Source organism: Electrophorus electricus, chromosome 12, assembly GCF_041902795.1.
Source record: "Electrophorus electricus isolate QZ-2024a chromosome 12, ASM4190279v1, whole genome shotgun sequence".
Classification (NCBI taxonomy): domain Eukaryota; kingdom Metazoa; phylum Chordata; class Actinopteri; order Gymnotiformes; family Gymnotidae; genus Electrophorus; species Electrophorus electricus.
The window spans coordinates 15,205,204-15,222,417 of NC_137508.1; the positions used below are offsets into that span (position 1 = coordinate 15,205,204).

Genomic DNA, 17,214 nt, shown 5'->3' on the forward strand with positions numbered 1-17,214 from the left:
TTGTCTACAGCACATTTACATTTTCATTTATGACATTTGGCAGACGCTCTTATCTAGGACGACTTTAAAAAGTGCTTTGTCATTTACTCATAGAATGTATACTAGCTAGCACAGTATGTTACACTTCAAGATACCGTTAAACAAGAATACAGTTGAAATACAGGGATCAATGCTGATGCCTAGAAGCGCAAAACATGTATAAGTCTATCTCAGACAACAATAAGTGCAATAACAAACAATATCAAACTATGCTTGCTAGAGTTTTGGTTACTCAACAAGTGCAGGATCAATGGTCATTCTAAATATTCCACAAATAGACAAGTCTTCAGTTTGTGTTTGAAGATTGCAATGGACTCTTCTGTCCAGACAGCCAATGGAAGTTCGTTCCACCATCTGGGAGCCAGGGCAGAGAACAGTCTCAATGCTTATTTTCCAACACCACATAGTCTGTAGCCCATACATTGTGGTTGCTGTCAAATGAGATGAAGTCCAAAGGCTACATGATATACTGTATTAGGTAGGTTGAATTTCACACCATGTGCTTCAACACAGCACATGTAGTAAAAAAGTTCTTGCACCCATCTACAGGTGTGGTTGCCAGTGTTATTTATTTATTAATTTTTGGCAACTCACCAAAACCTTACATAAGGCTCCCTTGACCTAGCAGAGACTGCTACGAGTGTTAGGTCTGCTTTATTCCCTTGAAATGCATTCTGACAACAACTAATAATAATAATAATAATAATAATAATAATAATAATAATAATAATAATAAAAAAAACATTACAACAACAACAACAACAGCAGCAATAATACAGATTCGTTTTTCGTTTCATTCAAGACTTTTTCACTGACTTATGTTTGGCGTTAGGATTTTGCAGTGTCATGATTACAATCATTACGACTGTTGTCTTGGAAAAAGTCTAGCGTGTTTGCCAACGGGAAATGAGCTGCGCGGCTTCAGTAGCTTGGAAAAGCTGGGGAAAGGGTGTTTGCTGAGTCATATGATGACGCGCCTCACGCCTGACCTATAGTCACGTGTTCTAAATCAACCTTTCTGCAAGAAAAGAGACTGTATGCATATAGGACACGGCTTGGCGTTGTGCGGGTCTTCCGGCAGGGTGAATTCGCTAACGTTAACTGTATCGCTTAGTCGTGTAGTTTGGTATCCCCTTAACCGATCGCAGCTACTCGCTACATAATTGGGAGGTTTAGTTGTGCGTGGAAATAAATGTAACGGCCTCACGAAATAAAGTGAGGGCATTTGTGCGGTCGCAACATATTTGAAAGCAATTAAGGCCTCTCTTTGCTAGCCTACTAGTTAGCCTAGCTAGCAGGAACATCTTGCTAAGATAACCCCACGTCTTATGTTTTATTCTGTTTTCGCAGTTTTGAGTTACGTGTTATCCGAATCAAGCGGAAGTGAACTTCAGGCAGTCGAATAACCATCCCTGGTCAGTCCTCTCACTGTTCCTAAGTTTGTGCTATGGGCTTGCTGTCTCAAGGATCACCACTTAACTGGGTAGAAACCAAGAAGTATGCTGACCATGTCAGGAAACATGGTATTCTTCAGTTTCTCAACATCTACAATAAGGTGAAGGATCGACAGAAGGATGTTCTGAAATGGGGCGATGAGGTAAGAGGATGTACTCTCGAAATCCTAGTACCTAACATACACGCATTAGTTTTCGTTTGAAAGCAGTTCGTGTTTAACGATACATCAATTGAAGGTAACGCTACTGTTACTATTTTGGAAACGATGATCTGTGTTCCAGTCCTTTCTGAATCACGCAGAACATGGCTGGCTTGCCGGTTAAATCAGTGGACCCAGAAAAGCCGAGCGCAGCAGGTGCATGGCTCGTCTCACGATACAGACGCAATATTACTTGCTATTATTTGGGTCCACTGTGGCTATATTGTAATTTAACGCTAGCTAGTCATATGAGCTAGATAGAGCTGCTTGACCACGGTACATGAAAAGGTTTGAGTAAACCTGCCGTTTGCAACCGTAACTTATCTTTACGTTTATGATCTTGTAATTAGGTCAGTCAGCAGCCAGGCTATTTCACTGATGCATAGATTAAACTCTAATGTAGGCATAACAAAGATAGAAACAGCGATGTATTGTTTCTAAATTTACTCGAGATTTTAGCAGTTCGCGTTTATTACCTGCAGTTTACATAAAACTTTAGTGTCGTATGGCCTTCAACGATGTAAACACGAAGGAATGGTGTTGGTTTTAGATTAATTTTAAATTAGAATGACACAGGGCAACATTTGGAAATTTGTTCATTAATAATGGTAAGGTACACTGGGTATACTCACCAGAAAAAAAGTGAATGGAATTTCAAAACATTGTTCATTTGAAATAGTTAATATATTTGTCACAAGTTATCCTAATTTGGGACCTAGTTAAACTGAGTCCAAAATTTGTTTGCAGGTTGAGTACATGCTGGTTGAACTGGATGACAAAAATGAAAAAGTTCGGCTGGTTCTGAATGGAAGCGAAGTCCTTGAGACACTCCAAGGAAAGGGTGAAAAGATCAACCCCAAGTGAGTAACTACTGTCCATTGAAATGAAAGTTTGAGAGTAAATTATGCTTACATTTTATCTGAGTTGATTCTTTTCAGAAAGCTTATTTCACAAAATCCATCTAAATGTGTCCATCCAGGAGTTGCACTCTGATATGCTCCTCACTCCCATACAGGCAGTAAAAGACTGCCTTGCGACATGTCCCATTTTGTAAATGCATCCAGCACAAGAATAAACAATTATCTTTCTATTCATAACTGTTTTTCCTTACGTCACCTTTCACTCGTCTCCTACACACCCCATGTCAGAAACTTGTTCATCCTGCCCAGTGTGCTAGATGTCTTCCTGCTCAGCATGTTTGCAAATGTGAATTGTTGATCCATTAGTTGGACTCCTTTTATTTCATGCTTGGTGTTTTGTTTGCTTTGGACTTGTATTAATCCAAAAATGTAAGCCGATGTATGGTGAATTTCCAGACACAAATATGTGAGCGGCTGATGCTGTTAATTTTTCCTTTCCTATGTGCTTGATTTGCATTCTTTTGTATATGCTAAACACAATGTCCCCTCCCTTCATGATTATGCAGCCACCCGACTCTGTGGAGGCCGGAGTACAGCAGCTACATGATCGAGGGTACCCCAGGCCAGCCCTACGGCGGGACCATGTCTGAGTTCAACACCGTGGAGGATAACATGGGCAAGCGCCGCCGGGAGGCATCCTCAGTGCTCGGCGAGAACGAGACCCTCTGCACCGTTACATCATTCCCCAGGTAGTGCTGGCCTGGTATCAGGTGCTTATGGAAGGCCCTCACTGTAGAGACAGTATTTACCCTTTTGCCCTGACAGCTTTGCTTCTATGGTATAGATAAAGTTAGTTATATGTGAAACCTTATAGGCAAAGTTGTTTAGATCCAGGATATGTCTACACTATTCTGACTAATTTGCACTAATTTGAAACTGGCCATTTGGTACCTCATGTGTTTCAGGTTGGGCTGCTCAGGCTTCACAAAGCCAGAGTGCAAGCCGACCCCTGTTGAAAAAGGAGCGTCAAAGTCCCTGTTCTTCCCTGACGAAGCCATCAACAGGCACCCCCGCTTCAGGTATGTCTTTGTCTTGCCTGTCCCCAGGTAATCTTGCTGCTCCAGCACTTTATTAAGATGATGGTATTGCAATTTCCAGCAGTTCCACATAATAACAAATTTAATCCATTTCAGCACTTTGACCAGAAATATTCGTCACCGGAGGGGGGAGAAAGTGGTGATCAATGTACCAAGTGAGTTACTGATGATTTGGAAATACTTCATCACTGCATGTGTCTTTTACTGAAAACATGTTGTTCTTGCTTAGGGATGAATCACATAAGATCGCAATTTTGAAAATTCTATTGTTTGCTTACCTTTTCATGAGAAGGCTGAGTGCATAGTTTTACCCTGGTTCTAAAAGCCATGTAATGCATATTTTCTTTGAGGTTTGTCTAAAAAGGTAAGTATTGTTCAATAATGATGCAGCTTAAATGACACTTTGAGTCATTGGTGCATAAATGAAAATCGCCAGGCCTCCTCATGAAATTCATCATCAAGAAACCTGTTCATGTACTCAGCCTAAGGAAAATTTTTACTGTGTGAGAGATTCAGTTTTGTGGAATTAGATTTTGTAAATACTTGTTTTTATGACTATGTAATAACATCGGCATTGCACGTTTTTTGGGATTGTCTCAGAAATCGTCCCTTCCTATCTGTCTTAAATAGTCTTTAAAGACAAGAACACTCCATCTCCATTCACGGAGACGTTTCCGGAAGACGATGGGGAGGCTGCACGTGCCGCCCTTCCTGACCACATCTACATGGATGCCATGGGCTTTGGCATGGGCAACTGCTGCCTGCAGGTAGATCCCGGCTCTTGGATGGGCCCCCTTCCAGCACCCTGCCACAGGTGTAACTGCTTGTAGCCTTGCGAGTTACCTCAATGCCCTTCCTTGCTGGGGCAGGAGGAATGACCATGAGCTGCTGTCATTATAGGTGACATTCCAGGCCTGTAGCATCAGCGAGGCACGCTACCTCTATGACCAGCTGGCCACCTTTTGCCCCATCGTGGTGAGTGAGGGTGCTGGGAGGGGGGCACTCTGTTAGAATTAACACCACACACACACATGCATACACATTTATTTATATATATATATATATATATATATATATATATATATATATATATATATATATATATATATATATATATATATATATATAAAAGAACTTTTGAGATGGTGACACACTCTACATTGGCCCCATTGATGTGGACAGAAGAGTGTGTGCAGTCTTTGTTTTCCAGTAGTTAGCAGTAAGCTCTTTGGCTTTCTTGGTGTTGAGGGAGAGGTTGTTGAAGAAACACCACACTGTTAAGTGCCAGATCTCCTCCCTGTAGGCCCAGCGTTAGTTCTGCTGATGTGACCAGCCACTGTTGTGTTGTCTGCAAGCTTGATGTTGGATTTATGCATAGGGACACAGCCATGGGTGAACAGAGAGAGGAGCAGAGGGCTCAGCCCTGTGACATACCAGTGTTTAGAATTAAGCTGGAGGCCTGTGACTGCGTGCCGTCAGAGACTGGGGTCTGTTTGTTATGAATCCAAGAACCAGTGACACATGGGGGTGCTGATTTCCAGTTCACAGAGTTCGACAGTGTTGAAGCTGGCGCTGAAGTTAGTTCTGAAGTCGATGACCATCATTCAGAGGGCAGAATGAAGGGCCATGGAAATGGCGTCCTCCGTTGATCTGTTCAAGCAGTATGAAAACTCGTGTTGCTCCAGTGACAGTGGAAGAATCGCCTTCAGGTGACTGAGAACCAGTTTCTCAAAGCACTTCATCTTGAGGGGTGGGATTGAAACAGGGCAGAAGTTGTTCAGGCATGCTGCATCAGGATTCTTTGCCACCGATATGATGGTGTTTGTCTTTCAGCATGTGGGAACATTAGCCTGTGCCAGTGACGGAAGATATCGGTAGAATCCTGTTCAGCACAAGCCCTGAGGACACATCAGGGGATGCCGTCAGGGTAGCCAGCTTTACGTGTGTTCATTCTGCTCAGTACTGAACATGCATCTGCCGTGGAGTGTGATAGGGTTGCAGTCCAGAAGAAGGGGCTACTTTTTGGAGGTGACATTGTCAATACATGAGCTGATGTTGATGTAGTTCATGACCATGGAGGTGTATGTATCCAAGTCTGTGTGAGAGTTTATGGTTGCTTCAGTCAGTTTTCAGAAACCAATGCTGTAGGGAGGAAACAGTGCCTCCTGGCCACACTTTAACTGGCCTGGTTGATGTTTTTTAAACGTTTTCGTGGTATATGCTTACAGATTAGGATGTTTCAGGTATATTTGCCATGTACACAAAATGTCAGACAGTTGTAGATTAAAATGCATATGTGATGCTCAGGAACACTAGTTATACGTTATGAAATGCACTATACATATATTCTCATGTGTGTAAGAAGGTGAGTGGGAAGGAGAAGGAAAAAGTATTATACTTAATATTTATTGTATTACACTTTCATATACAATTATACATTTTTATATATACACAATAAAATACAGAAACGTGCAGAATATATAGGGCACAGGAGTATAATGCTCGGATTATGTAGGAATATGCAGATACTAACTGGGCAATATTGTGTGTACAGGAGGTGACATGGGTAGTAAAAAATAAATGGCTATGTGCACTATGTAGAATATTGAAGAGTACAATGAGCAGATGAAGGAGCAGTACAAAATGATTTGGAGAAAGTTGATGCAATAAGATATGAACTATATAAAAAAAAAATGTATGATAAGACTGGCTGCTTAGCGACAGTGCTGTAATGATACTGCAGTATTTCTAAAAGCAGTATGTCCAAAAGTGACAGATTAGAGAAGAGACAGGAGTGACTGAGGTTCAGTTTGACTGGGGGCAAGAGTGGAAAAGTGGGAGGATGTGATGACTGGATTACAGTTTAATCAGGATCCTGATAGCCTACAGGTAGAAACTACTCTTCAACCTGCTGGTTCTGGACTGAATGCTGTAATAGTATCTGCCTAATGACATACTATTAAACAGTCCATGCTGATTTTTCTGGGCCTTTCTTAGACATTGGGCCTTTGCAGATTTCACCACTGTGTTTCTGTGAAGGTACCAGGTCAGGTTGTGAGAGAGGTGCACTCAGAGGAACTTGATAACTGCTCTGGAGGTGGCTGAGAACACATCCCTGGAGAGCACCTGTGTTCAGAGAGAGTGCAATGGAGATAATCACTGAACATCACCACCTGGGGTCTGTTCCTCAGAAAGTCCATAATCCAGTTGGATAGATGAGTGTTCAGTCCTAGGTCCTTGAGCTTTGTGAAACGTTTGGCTGGAAAGACTGTTGAAAGCAGACCTTTAGTTGATGAACAGCATTCTTGTGTAGCAGGTTTTTTTTTTTAAAGCCAGGTGTGGGAGAACACTACATATCACTAGAATATTGTATAGCTAGAGTATTTTATGGATTTGTGGGTGTGGTATGCAAATTAGAGCAGGGTCATGGTGGTCAGAAGGGAGGAACAGATGTGGGTTTTGACTAGCTGCTCTAAGCACTTGATTGTAGCAGTCAGGCCCAGAGGGCAGTAGACATTCAGACAAGGCTTCATAGGGACAATGATGGTCTTCTTAAAGGATGTGGCAGTCACAGACAGTCTAAAGGAGAAATTAAAGCTGTCAGTGAGAGCTGACTGGCACATGCTTTGAGGACACGACTGCGCATGCCATCAGGACCAGGTGCTTTGAGTGCATTGACCATCCTGAAGGGACTGATCACATCAGACACGGTTGACGTAACTACTAAGATTACAAAATCTGGAGAGACACTGGGCTTCATGTTGCACACACATGCAGCCATCTTGATTTACATATATTGCCGTTTTCCCTCTGAGCAGCACTATTTCTGTGAACATTTCCTAGACAGTAAGCATACTGAAAAACAGAGATTTCCGTTTTTGCATCAAAATATGATCAAAGCATTGAGCTAAGGAACACAAAACATTAAAAACCACAGTTACTATAAATACATACACTTATAAAACATGTATACATATAATACAACTCAATTCAAGCATATTAAAACTATTTCCTTTTGTACAGTATGATTGTGTCATTAGCTGTGTATTTCACATCATGGCATGTTTTTAGCTTCAGTTTGCTGTTGAAGGTTTTAGCGTTATCGGTTCAAAATGTGTTCCACTGTGTGCAGATGGCCCTCAGCGCCGCCTCACCATTCTACCGCGGCTACGTGTCAGACATCGACTGCCGCTGGGGTGTGATCTCGGCCTCCGTGGACGACAGGACTCGGGAGGAGAGGGGGTTGGAGGTGAGTGTGACATACGATGATGCAATTTGAGCCTCGCATGGTGTTTTTGAGATGTAGACTCAAGTTCTGTCTGTGCTCACTCTCTCCCACTTGCATTGTTTGCATCCTGCTTTTCAGCCATTGAAGAACAACAAGTTCAGGATCCACAAGTCCAGATATGATTCGATTGACAGCTACCTCTCTTGTTGCGGTGAAAAGTACAATGATATAGAGCTGACGAAAGATGAAGAAATCTACAAACAGCTCCTCGATGCAGGTAGAAAGATAGAAATGTTCTACATATTAGTAGTATCAGTAAGATGAAAAATTAGTAATGGGTAAGTTGAATTTGTTGGCTTTATTATGGCTTTGCATTAACACAGCGCTGTCCTGATGTCTTCATTGCAGGGATTGACAAGTTGCTGGCCCAGCACATTGCACACCTCTTTATTCGGGACCCTCTGTCGCTCTTCGAAGAGAAGATTCATTTGGATGATGCAAATGAATCTGACCACTTTGAGGTACTTCAAATATAAACATTTATCAGTTGGAACCATCTTTCCAATGCATTTTCCTTTCTGAAACATTTAAACCATGTTGAGACTCAGAATTAGACTAAAGTTTGGAAATTGTTTTATCTGCCTATTTTTGTTTCATTATGGCACAGAATCTTCAGTCAACCAACTGGCAGACCATGAGGTTCAAACCACCTCCTCCAAACTCTGATATAGGATGGAGAGTGGAGTTCCGTCCCATGGAGGTACATGTCCTGATTAGACTCCTCTCCATCGGAGATTGTTTAAAGGAATATTTTATCCAAAATGGCGCCTTTGTAGCTAGCAGTATGTTGTTACAATGCAAAATAAATCAACTCAGTTTAATACTATATCAGCATATTAACTTGATTGCTAGTCAGGTTGTCACACATTCTCCCCATATAATTGTAAGGCTCTAGCTTCTTTGACTATAGCCCTATTTGGACAGGATTAAATTTACATGGGTTCCTGGGGTAATTTCTTCTTTCACAGGTGCTCATCTGTGACTTTATTTCCAGCCATGTCTGTGTTTTTCTCCCTCTTCCCCTGAGGAAAATTACAGGAAGAATTACCTGTTTTTCATCAGATTTAGTGCTTCTCAGATCATTTTAGTCCCCTCCAAATACAAATCTCTGTGACTTTTCAGGTAGAGGTCACCTCCCATTGGGGGGGGGGGGGAATTTTTGACCCCTGCTACTAGCTGACCCTCCCAAATTGCAAAATGAAAAGGATGATAGTTTTTAAGACTCACTCCACCAGTTACTTAGGTATTAAAGCTTCCACTCCATACGCTAAGTGGGAGAGTATTACCCAGAGCAAAAAAAAAGATCTCTAAGGTTTATTAAAGGGGTGACTATACATTGAATTGCAGCTACTAGTTGTATTGCTGAGTTTCTTAAAGATCTAATGTTAAATCCTGATAAACTAAACATTTATTCAAACTGCTGCAAACATCCAGGTTTGTGGAAAATACAACATACTTTAAAGTAGCTTGTCCTGTAGTAATTTTAATTCTGTACAAATGTATGAGCTTTATTACTGAGTGGAGGTGTAAAATATTTCATTACAAATGTCCATGTAAAACTAATCCCATCTGAATAGCTCATAGCTGAGGGCCTGTTCTAGCATGTACTTACATGGCTGGATTCCTGTGTCCTCATCTTACCCAAGGCTGTTTAAAACAACATAGCAACTGCTGCCCTCTGGTGGATACTGTGTATATAATGCTATGACTGCTGCTACAGACATTCAGTTTCTCAGCCAGTTGCTGTGCCATTGCACCTTGCACATGCAGTACTTTAATATTCATCTATAATGGTATATGCATTGCTGAAATTTATTGATCGCATGGTAATAAACTCATCCTCTGCTGGAGTCTTGGTTCCTCTCAAGGTTTCTTCCTCATGCGCTACAGTTTTTCCTTGCCACTGACGCCCTTGGCTTGCTCCCTGGGGGCTTGGACTCTGACAAGTGTAAAGTTGCTTTGTGACAACAGCTGTTGTAAAAAAAAAAAAAAGCTATATAAATACATTAGACTGACTAATATACTCAGTGATGCTTAATAAACCAATAAACCTTTTAGGTTGCTACACTGTCAGCATTGATTTTCTTTGGAAAAGTCTTCTTGCTCCAAGCATGTACATGTGGATACATTCTGCCCCACAGGTCCAGCTAACAGATTTCGAGAACTCTGCATATGTTGTTTTTATCGTCCTTCTTACCCGAGTGATCCTGTCCTACAAGTTAGACTTCCTTATTCCCTTGTCAAAGGTTTGTTTTATTATATTTAATGTCATTGAGGCTGTAATGTTTCTGCTTTTATTCAAATGTTGCATGTTATAGATTTATGGGCTAATCCTAATTCTATAGTTATATCAGGGTTTACTATAAGAAATGGCAACAGATCTTTTCACCATATTCAACTTGGCATGCTTGAAATGAAATGAGTGTTGTTTTAGGTGGACGACAACATGAAGGTTGCCCAGAAGCGAAATGCAGTGCAAGAAGGCCTATTTTATTTCCGCAAGGACATATTCAAAGGTGAAGGAACATTTCTGAACATCCATCTGTGCTAGTTATTTGAACAGCCAGTTATTTGAACAGTTGTAGCTAAAAAAAACCAAAAAATAAATCCGCCTTCATGTACCATAAACACTGACACAGTTTACCTGCTTTCCGTGTCTGGCGCGCGCACAAACCGGTTCTCTTCACAAGGCTGCAACTCCGTCTTTGACTCAACCTCCAAGGCAGCGCAAAACGGTGTGGAGAGTGATGGGCAGCACGAGGAGTATGCGCTGATGAGCATCGACACCATCATCAACGGCAAGGTACAGCCTGCTCCGCCACACGACCTGCGTGCACTAGCACGCAGAAGGCGCTAACGGTAACACGGCATGTCTACAGGAAGGAGTGTTCCAGGGCCTGATACCCATCCTGAACTGCTACCTGGAAAACATGGAGGTGGACGTGGACACACGGTGCACCATCCTGAACTACCTGAAGCTGATAAAGAAGCGAGCTTCTGGTAGGCAGCACGTGCACATGCAGTGTCCATCTGAGCACACAGCCATGGTAGCGAATGTCTTAGCACAAAGGCTGACTTACTGACCAATTGTGGTAATGGTTTCTGGGAGAAATAGTTTAGGGATTCAACGGGATGCTACCTGTTACATGCTATTTCACCGGCGCTTCACTAGATATTTACTTGCTCTTTTGACTGTGCACTTCTCTTAATTAACCTCAGGGGAACTGATGACCATGGCCAAGTGGATGAGGGAGTTTGTTGCCAAGCATCCGCAGTACAAGCAAGACAGCGTGATCACCAACAAAATAAACTACGACCTGCTCCAGAAGTGCGACCGAATAGCCAAGGGGGAGGAGGGATGCCCCAAACTGCTAGGTGATACTGTCAAAAGAGGCAAATGATGTCCTTGACCTCAGCGACTGGAAGCTCTGCATTATTACTGAAGGTTTTTTTGTTTGTTTGTTTGTTGTTTTTTTTTGCTGCATGAAAATTTAAGACCAAAATGAACGTTAGAAGAGTGGTCCAGACCAAACTCTGCTTTTACAGAGAACATTAAATAAGAGAAGCAAAAAAAATGCATGTGTGCATTGCAGGGCTCAGTGGAATGTTTTTCAAACTTGTGTATATATTTGAAGATTTATATGATTCTCAAAATTATTTTAATATCTTAAAAAAGCGAGTATGTAACTGAGATTAGATGTGTACATAATTCTCTTTTGAGCCTGACTTCAGATCCATCTTTGATTTCTTTGTGGGATTATATAAATGTGGGAAACAATACATTTGTAAATGAGACACTGTAAATATAGTTGATTTCAGTAGATATTAACAAATGTACTTTCTTTTTATCATTGACATGGGTTTATTGGTTTGAGCTGCTGTTATTACTAACCCCTGAACAGATTTTGCTTTCTTTAGACTTTTTTTTTTTTTTGGCTTGAGGTTTGTTGTATGAAAACTAAGTGACATGAACTTTATACAGAACTGCTCTTTTGACAGCACTGAACCAATGTTGCATGTGTCCGTGCAGATCTCCATGTGTAACTTGACACTTAGTAAATGACACATGTAACTTCGTTACATTGTGCAATGACTCTTAGTAATAATCATAAAACTGGTTGATTGTTAACTTTGAGACTGTCATCAGTTTCAAAGCAAGAACTGTCTGGTTTTATTGTATGTAGAAATGGGCTAAACTACCCATTTTCTATCTCTACCATCAAGTTTGGTATGTAGGTATTTATTGATTAAAGTTAGTATATTTCACTGTCAGCTATAGCTTGAAGTCATCCACTAGATGGCACACAGGACTCAGGCTCTGAATGAAGAATTTATAATATTTCTTGGTGGTGGGGATGATTTAGCTCAAATCTGCCTCACTGATGATTAAAATAATATTCATAACGCACATTTTCCCTGTTTACCATATTACTAACGTTTTATCAGAAATCAAAAGTTTCAAAAGACTAATGTTTCATGGCACATTTACTGATATTAAAAAACTTGATGTCTAAAATAATTGTACATTTATTAATTTCATTATGTTGTTTTTAACAGTTTATACAGGGCTGACCCACTCAATTTAAACATTTATTCAAGCCCTTTAGTAACATTGCAGCTGAATGTGAAAACCACGTGTGTTGGAGTTGAACGCCGCAGGGCGGTGGATCTCTAGTAACCAGCTTTGAAAACTTGGACAGAGAGTTATAGACTATATAGAGCATTTGATGGTCATTGACAGTACTTCATGATGGCATAAACCTTAGTACATGATCGCACTGGTTGGATCAAGGCCTGCACTTTCAGTCCCGTAGCTACAGGACCCTGCAGTTCTACGATCAAAGGCTAGATGGAATTACGGACCGTGTCTAGATTGTAAAGTGAAGAAGTAAATTCTCGCTACATTTTACATATTTCCCCCCACATTACAGGATTTGTGCTAAAAAGGAGTTATTTTTTAGATTTCTTATTGCGTTTTCTAAGTTAATGGGTGTAACGGGTCAACACTATATAACTAATGCGTTTCAGCTTTTTGTTTTCCCTTTTGTGCTTCTTCCACAGAAAGCAATTAATTGTTTTATATTATTTTCATACTCATGGCATTACCTTTGTGCAAACAAACAAACAAAAAAAGCCTGTAGATAATTTTTACTGAGCTAAAGCACACTAGACACACCTGAATCCGATTATTTTTTGGTCACTTCATTACAGGGAGGCTTTTCAAAACTAATGTTACATAACAAACGAGAAATATAAATTATGTGAAACACTGTCCATTAACATTAAGATTAAACTGCAGCAAAACAAACCATGTATCTTTTCTATATTTAAATGTGAGTTTGTCGATTTCACAGCTTGGGTACCTATAATTAAAAACAAAACAATCAGTAATTTCACATTACTAACAAAATAATGCACATCAGGAGTGAAATAAATATTTTACATTATCTAAAATAAATTACAAAATGATTAGTGCTTCAGCTGTTATACCTTTACTTAGCAAAGATCAATTTCTTAGCTATGTAAAAGTGTAGGTCTTACAACTTCTAGACAGATCAGTATAGCAAAAACAATCCATTGTTATTGCAGCTATGAACGTCACAAAACGGTTACCTTAAAAATGTATTATAAGTATAGGTCATCAAATTCCTTGTCAGTTAAATGTGTGCATGCTTGGACATTTGTATAATACATAGCTGTTCAGATGTCTTGTTTTGGAACACTGAAATCTCTTTTCCTCAAAACAGCTACATAAAAAGATTGTCTCACTAATTAAAAGCAAAGTACACCCATCATACACACACAAAAAGGCAGAACAAAACATAACATTGAGTGTGTTTGCATGCACCTAATTGGATTTCTCCAGTTAGGCCTATCTGATTTTTCAACTGGTCACGTAAACAGCATATTCCAATTTCAGACTATGGCCTAGAAAGAAGATTAAGAAATCCAATAATGAGAGCTGGATTTTAGCTCAGTAATCTGATTTCTCAGCGTATGTATATCCTTACATACCAGTCTGTGCATGCACGCAAATGCTTGCTATCTCTTCCTTGGTTGCTTACATAAATTATACACCATGACAAGTAATACAGGTCTCAATGGAAGTGCTATACAGCTAGCTGCAAATGGAAAGTTCTCCATCTCTGTATGTTGTGTGGAATAAAAATGTAATTTGGTTAACGACTGCTGTTTTAAAAAATTATAGTATAAAGTATAATTCATAAAGTAAAATAAAATATTGTGCTCATATTTTAAAGGCCTGAAAGAATTGTTTTCATAGGTTTCATTTTAAAATCTAGATGGTATAATACTTTGTTAATATAATTTCACACATTTTAATGAAGTATACTGAATTTAAGTAAGTAAATAAATGGAGATTATACAGATCTGGTTAAGAACCGACCAGATCTGAAATTAGCATTGTGGATCTTACATAAATTTGGGCTGTATTGGTAAAGAAATCTGTGACCTCTGGTCTTATGCTGGTTCGGAGCTGGTTCAGATCCGGAGACCAGATCCATGCCAGTACTGGCCTGTTGTGCCAAAAGCCAGTTTTATGGATCTGGACCAGAACTTACTGGGTATGTGGGCCAGATCAATTTTGATATGTGGGACATGCACGGAATTTAGAGCTGCCCCAGAACTGGTTAGCAGAATTAAATGCAGCACCCTCTCATTAAAAAATAAGCTTGTTTCTGTCTTTGCATCACTACAGAGAAAGGTGTATAAAGGATAGCACTACACACTATTAATAACCATAAGAAACAAATATTCATATTTGTGGCTAAAGTGGGTCTATGTTTACAAAAAGCAGCGGCAGGAAGTTTAAACTTTACATCACATCATTCTGTGATATACCTGGCTGGTTGCAAAGTAGAAATGCAATTATTGCCAGAATCATGTAAACCCAGAGTTTTCCAATTATCTGTATACCCAAGTGCATGTAAACATGTCAATCGGATTACTGGGAGAAAAAAACAAAACAAAAAACAATTCCACCCCCATAGTTTTCGGATTAAGAACATGTAAATTCACTGATTTTTTTGATAGTGGTTTGCTGCTATAGTGCAGTTGATATTTTGTGCTGAAAAAGCACAAATGATGGCCTATATAGAAAGAAAGATCTGGAACTTGCCCTCAAAATATTACTCGTCAATAAAGTGAAAGTGTCCTTTAAATTTTACATGTTACCCCTCAAGAGTTTTTTTTTTGTAAAGTTTTAAAGCCAATATAGATGTCAATTACTCTTTTTATAATTTAATTCCTGAGAAATTGTTTAATTTATTTTGGACCTGTGCCCACTCTTTTGAATAGATGTTTGTTCATTTATTTGGCAAGAAATTGATAAACTTCTCTGTTTGGAACATGTGTTGTTTGGTTCATAAACGATCTCCCCTACCAAGCCAGACAAATACTATATAATCAGTCTTATTTCATTGCTAGCCAATATTCCATATTCATAAATGCAAATCAAATCAAAAACCCTCTCTGAAATATCTTGTTAATGAAGCTCAATAATACCTGAACATAATTACTGGTTGCTATAATAAAGCTGTAAAAACACTGAACTTGGGCAAATCCTTAATTGATATCTTTCTATGCATCTTGTTTTTATGTCTGCTGCTATTGGTTGTAGTCACTCTTTACCTGTTCTGGTTTATTTTATTTGTTGGTCCTACTCTGTTTCACTATCTGCAAAATAATATTTTTTTAAAATTACATTTAGCTGATGCTTTTATCCAAAGCAACTTACAATTTGGACTGAGTACCACTGACAACTTGGCAGAAGTGGGGCTTAAATTGGCCACCTTCTGATTACTAGTCAAATACCTTAATGAACTACCACTGCCCTTAAAAATGAAAAAAACAAACAAGCTGACCTGCCTCCATACTTGTCAGTGGTGGAGGAGGTGAATGTGATCCATTTTTAAAACCTACTGTTTCCACTATTCCTTTAGCAAATAGCCACTCGTGTTACGTATGGATGATGCACATACAGTTTAGGAAAGTGAGGCAAAGAGAACGAGAAATGGGCCGCTCTTGCACCCCATATATAGATCCTATCTATCAATACGTGCTACCTTGTTTGAATATAGTTACACAATGTTTGTGCTACTTTTTTTTGCTTTACTCCTGTGAGGTTACTGGAAAATTATATCAACCTACATTGGTCTAGATGTCCTTATAGCACTTGCTACAAAACTATAGGTGAGGTGAACAATTTGATAGGATAAATCAAACCATCAGAAAATGCTCCCCGTGTTAGAACTATGCAGGACAAGTCTGTCACTATCCGGAAACGCTCCGTGTTAAATAGAATAGAAATGATACATGATCATATGCATGATCTATCATCATATATGATTACATATCATATCTACAAACAATATCTGATTTGTATAGAGTCACCTGTTGCCTCACAGTTCAGATCTTGTTTCTTGTACAGTAGCCTGCTTGAGCTCTAATACATCAGCGTCAAGTTAATACATGCACCCATACGCATACACTTAGACGTAGCTAGGGGGAAAGCTACCTGAGACACAAATCGACCACTTTTGTCCATGTGGATTTGTCTTATTTAGCTGTATATATTTAGCTGGGTTTACATATTTCAGGAAAGTAAAAAACACAAACGTTAAAAATCACAAGTGATGTTGAGAAATAGCTAAGACGACAAAAGACCACTTTTGGCCATTTTGATTCGCCTTGCACGCTTTGTGAACACTAGAGAAAATGGCAACATTTACAGTGAGCTCATACAATGTACTAGAAGTCTGAATTAATACACAATTAACATTACAAGACACAAGGTATTACTTTACTATACTATACTATACTATACTATACTATACTAAAGCTGATAAACAAGCCATTATAAGTGGGGCAAAACTTCGTTAAAGTAGCGTTTTTATGGGAACGCGACTAATCACGAGGTTTAAAACCGTTGTGCGCATCCGCAATAACCACAGCAAGGACCGCTCCAAGCATGTCAAATGCTAGAACACCTACCTACACTTAGCGTTAGGATTTCTAGCTGAGACTGTTCAGCTAGATAAGTTATGATCTTAATTTTGTGTGCTATAGTATTGTATACACATTCCCCATATGTCCTCCTTTTAGGTGTTACTAAAGTCACTGCCTCCCCTGCAGATTAACATGAGCATTAACTTCAGTTACTCTTTACTCCATTAGCTCAGGATAAGCGTGCCACGTGAAGCATCCCTCTTTTGCGCAGGCGGGCCAGTTTAGGAGCGTGGTTTGTTCAGACGGATA

General features: G+C 39.6%; 1 protein-coding gene across 3 annotated transcripts; it reads left to right on the top strand.

Moving 5' to 3' along the window:
- The first annotated feature begins 922 nt into the window (after positions 1-922).
- On the top strand, positions 923-12,346 carry gclc (glutamate-cysteine ligase, catalytic subunit). 3 transcript variants are annotated; one of them, XM_027027830.3, is made up of 17 exons: positions 924-1,121; positions 1,390-1,636; positions 2,441-2,553; positions 3,120-3,302; positions 3,519-3,632; positions 3,747-3,805; positions 4,281-4,417; positions 4,551-4,625; positions 7,783-7,899; positions 8,017-8,155; positions 8,287-8,399; positions 8,546-8,638; positions 10,080-10,184; positions 10,373-10,454; positions 10,629-10,741; positions 10,818-10,938; positions 11,158-12,346. In XM_027027830.3, the coding sequence occupies exons 2-17, from the start codon at positions 1,487-1,489 to the stop codon at positions 11,337-11,339; spliced, it is 1,896 nt and encodes a 631-aa protein (XP_026883631.2). In that variant the 5' UTR covers positions 924-1,121; positions 1,390-1,486; the 3' UTR covers positions 11,340-12,346. The 3 variants fall into 3 exon arrangements, with proteins under 3 accessions (XP_081581019.1, XP_026883631.2, XP_026883623.2); XM_027027822.3 differs by having other exon boundaries at positions 925-1,254; XM_081724893.1 differs by lacking the exon at positions 4,551-4,625 and having other exon boundaries at positions 923-1,636.
- The last annotated feature ends 4,868 nt before the right edge of the window (positions 12,347-17,214 follow it).

What these genes read in the sequence shown, in the direction of transcription:
- gclc (XM_027027830.3), top strand. Translation starts at nt 1,487, where the DNA reads ATGGGCTTGCTGTCTCAAGGATCACCACTTAACTGGGTAGAAACCAAG. An exon ending in TTCTGAAATGGGGCGATGAG is followed by an intron (nt 1,637 to 2,440) that starts GTAAGAGGATGT and finishes ATTTGTTTGCAG; the next exon opens with GTTGAGTACATGCTGGTTGA. An exon ending in CCACCTTTTGCCCCATCGTG is followed by an intron (nt 4,626 to 7,782) that starts GTGAGTGAGGGT and finishes CACTGTGTGCAG; the next exon opens with ATGGCCCTCAGCGCCGCCTC.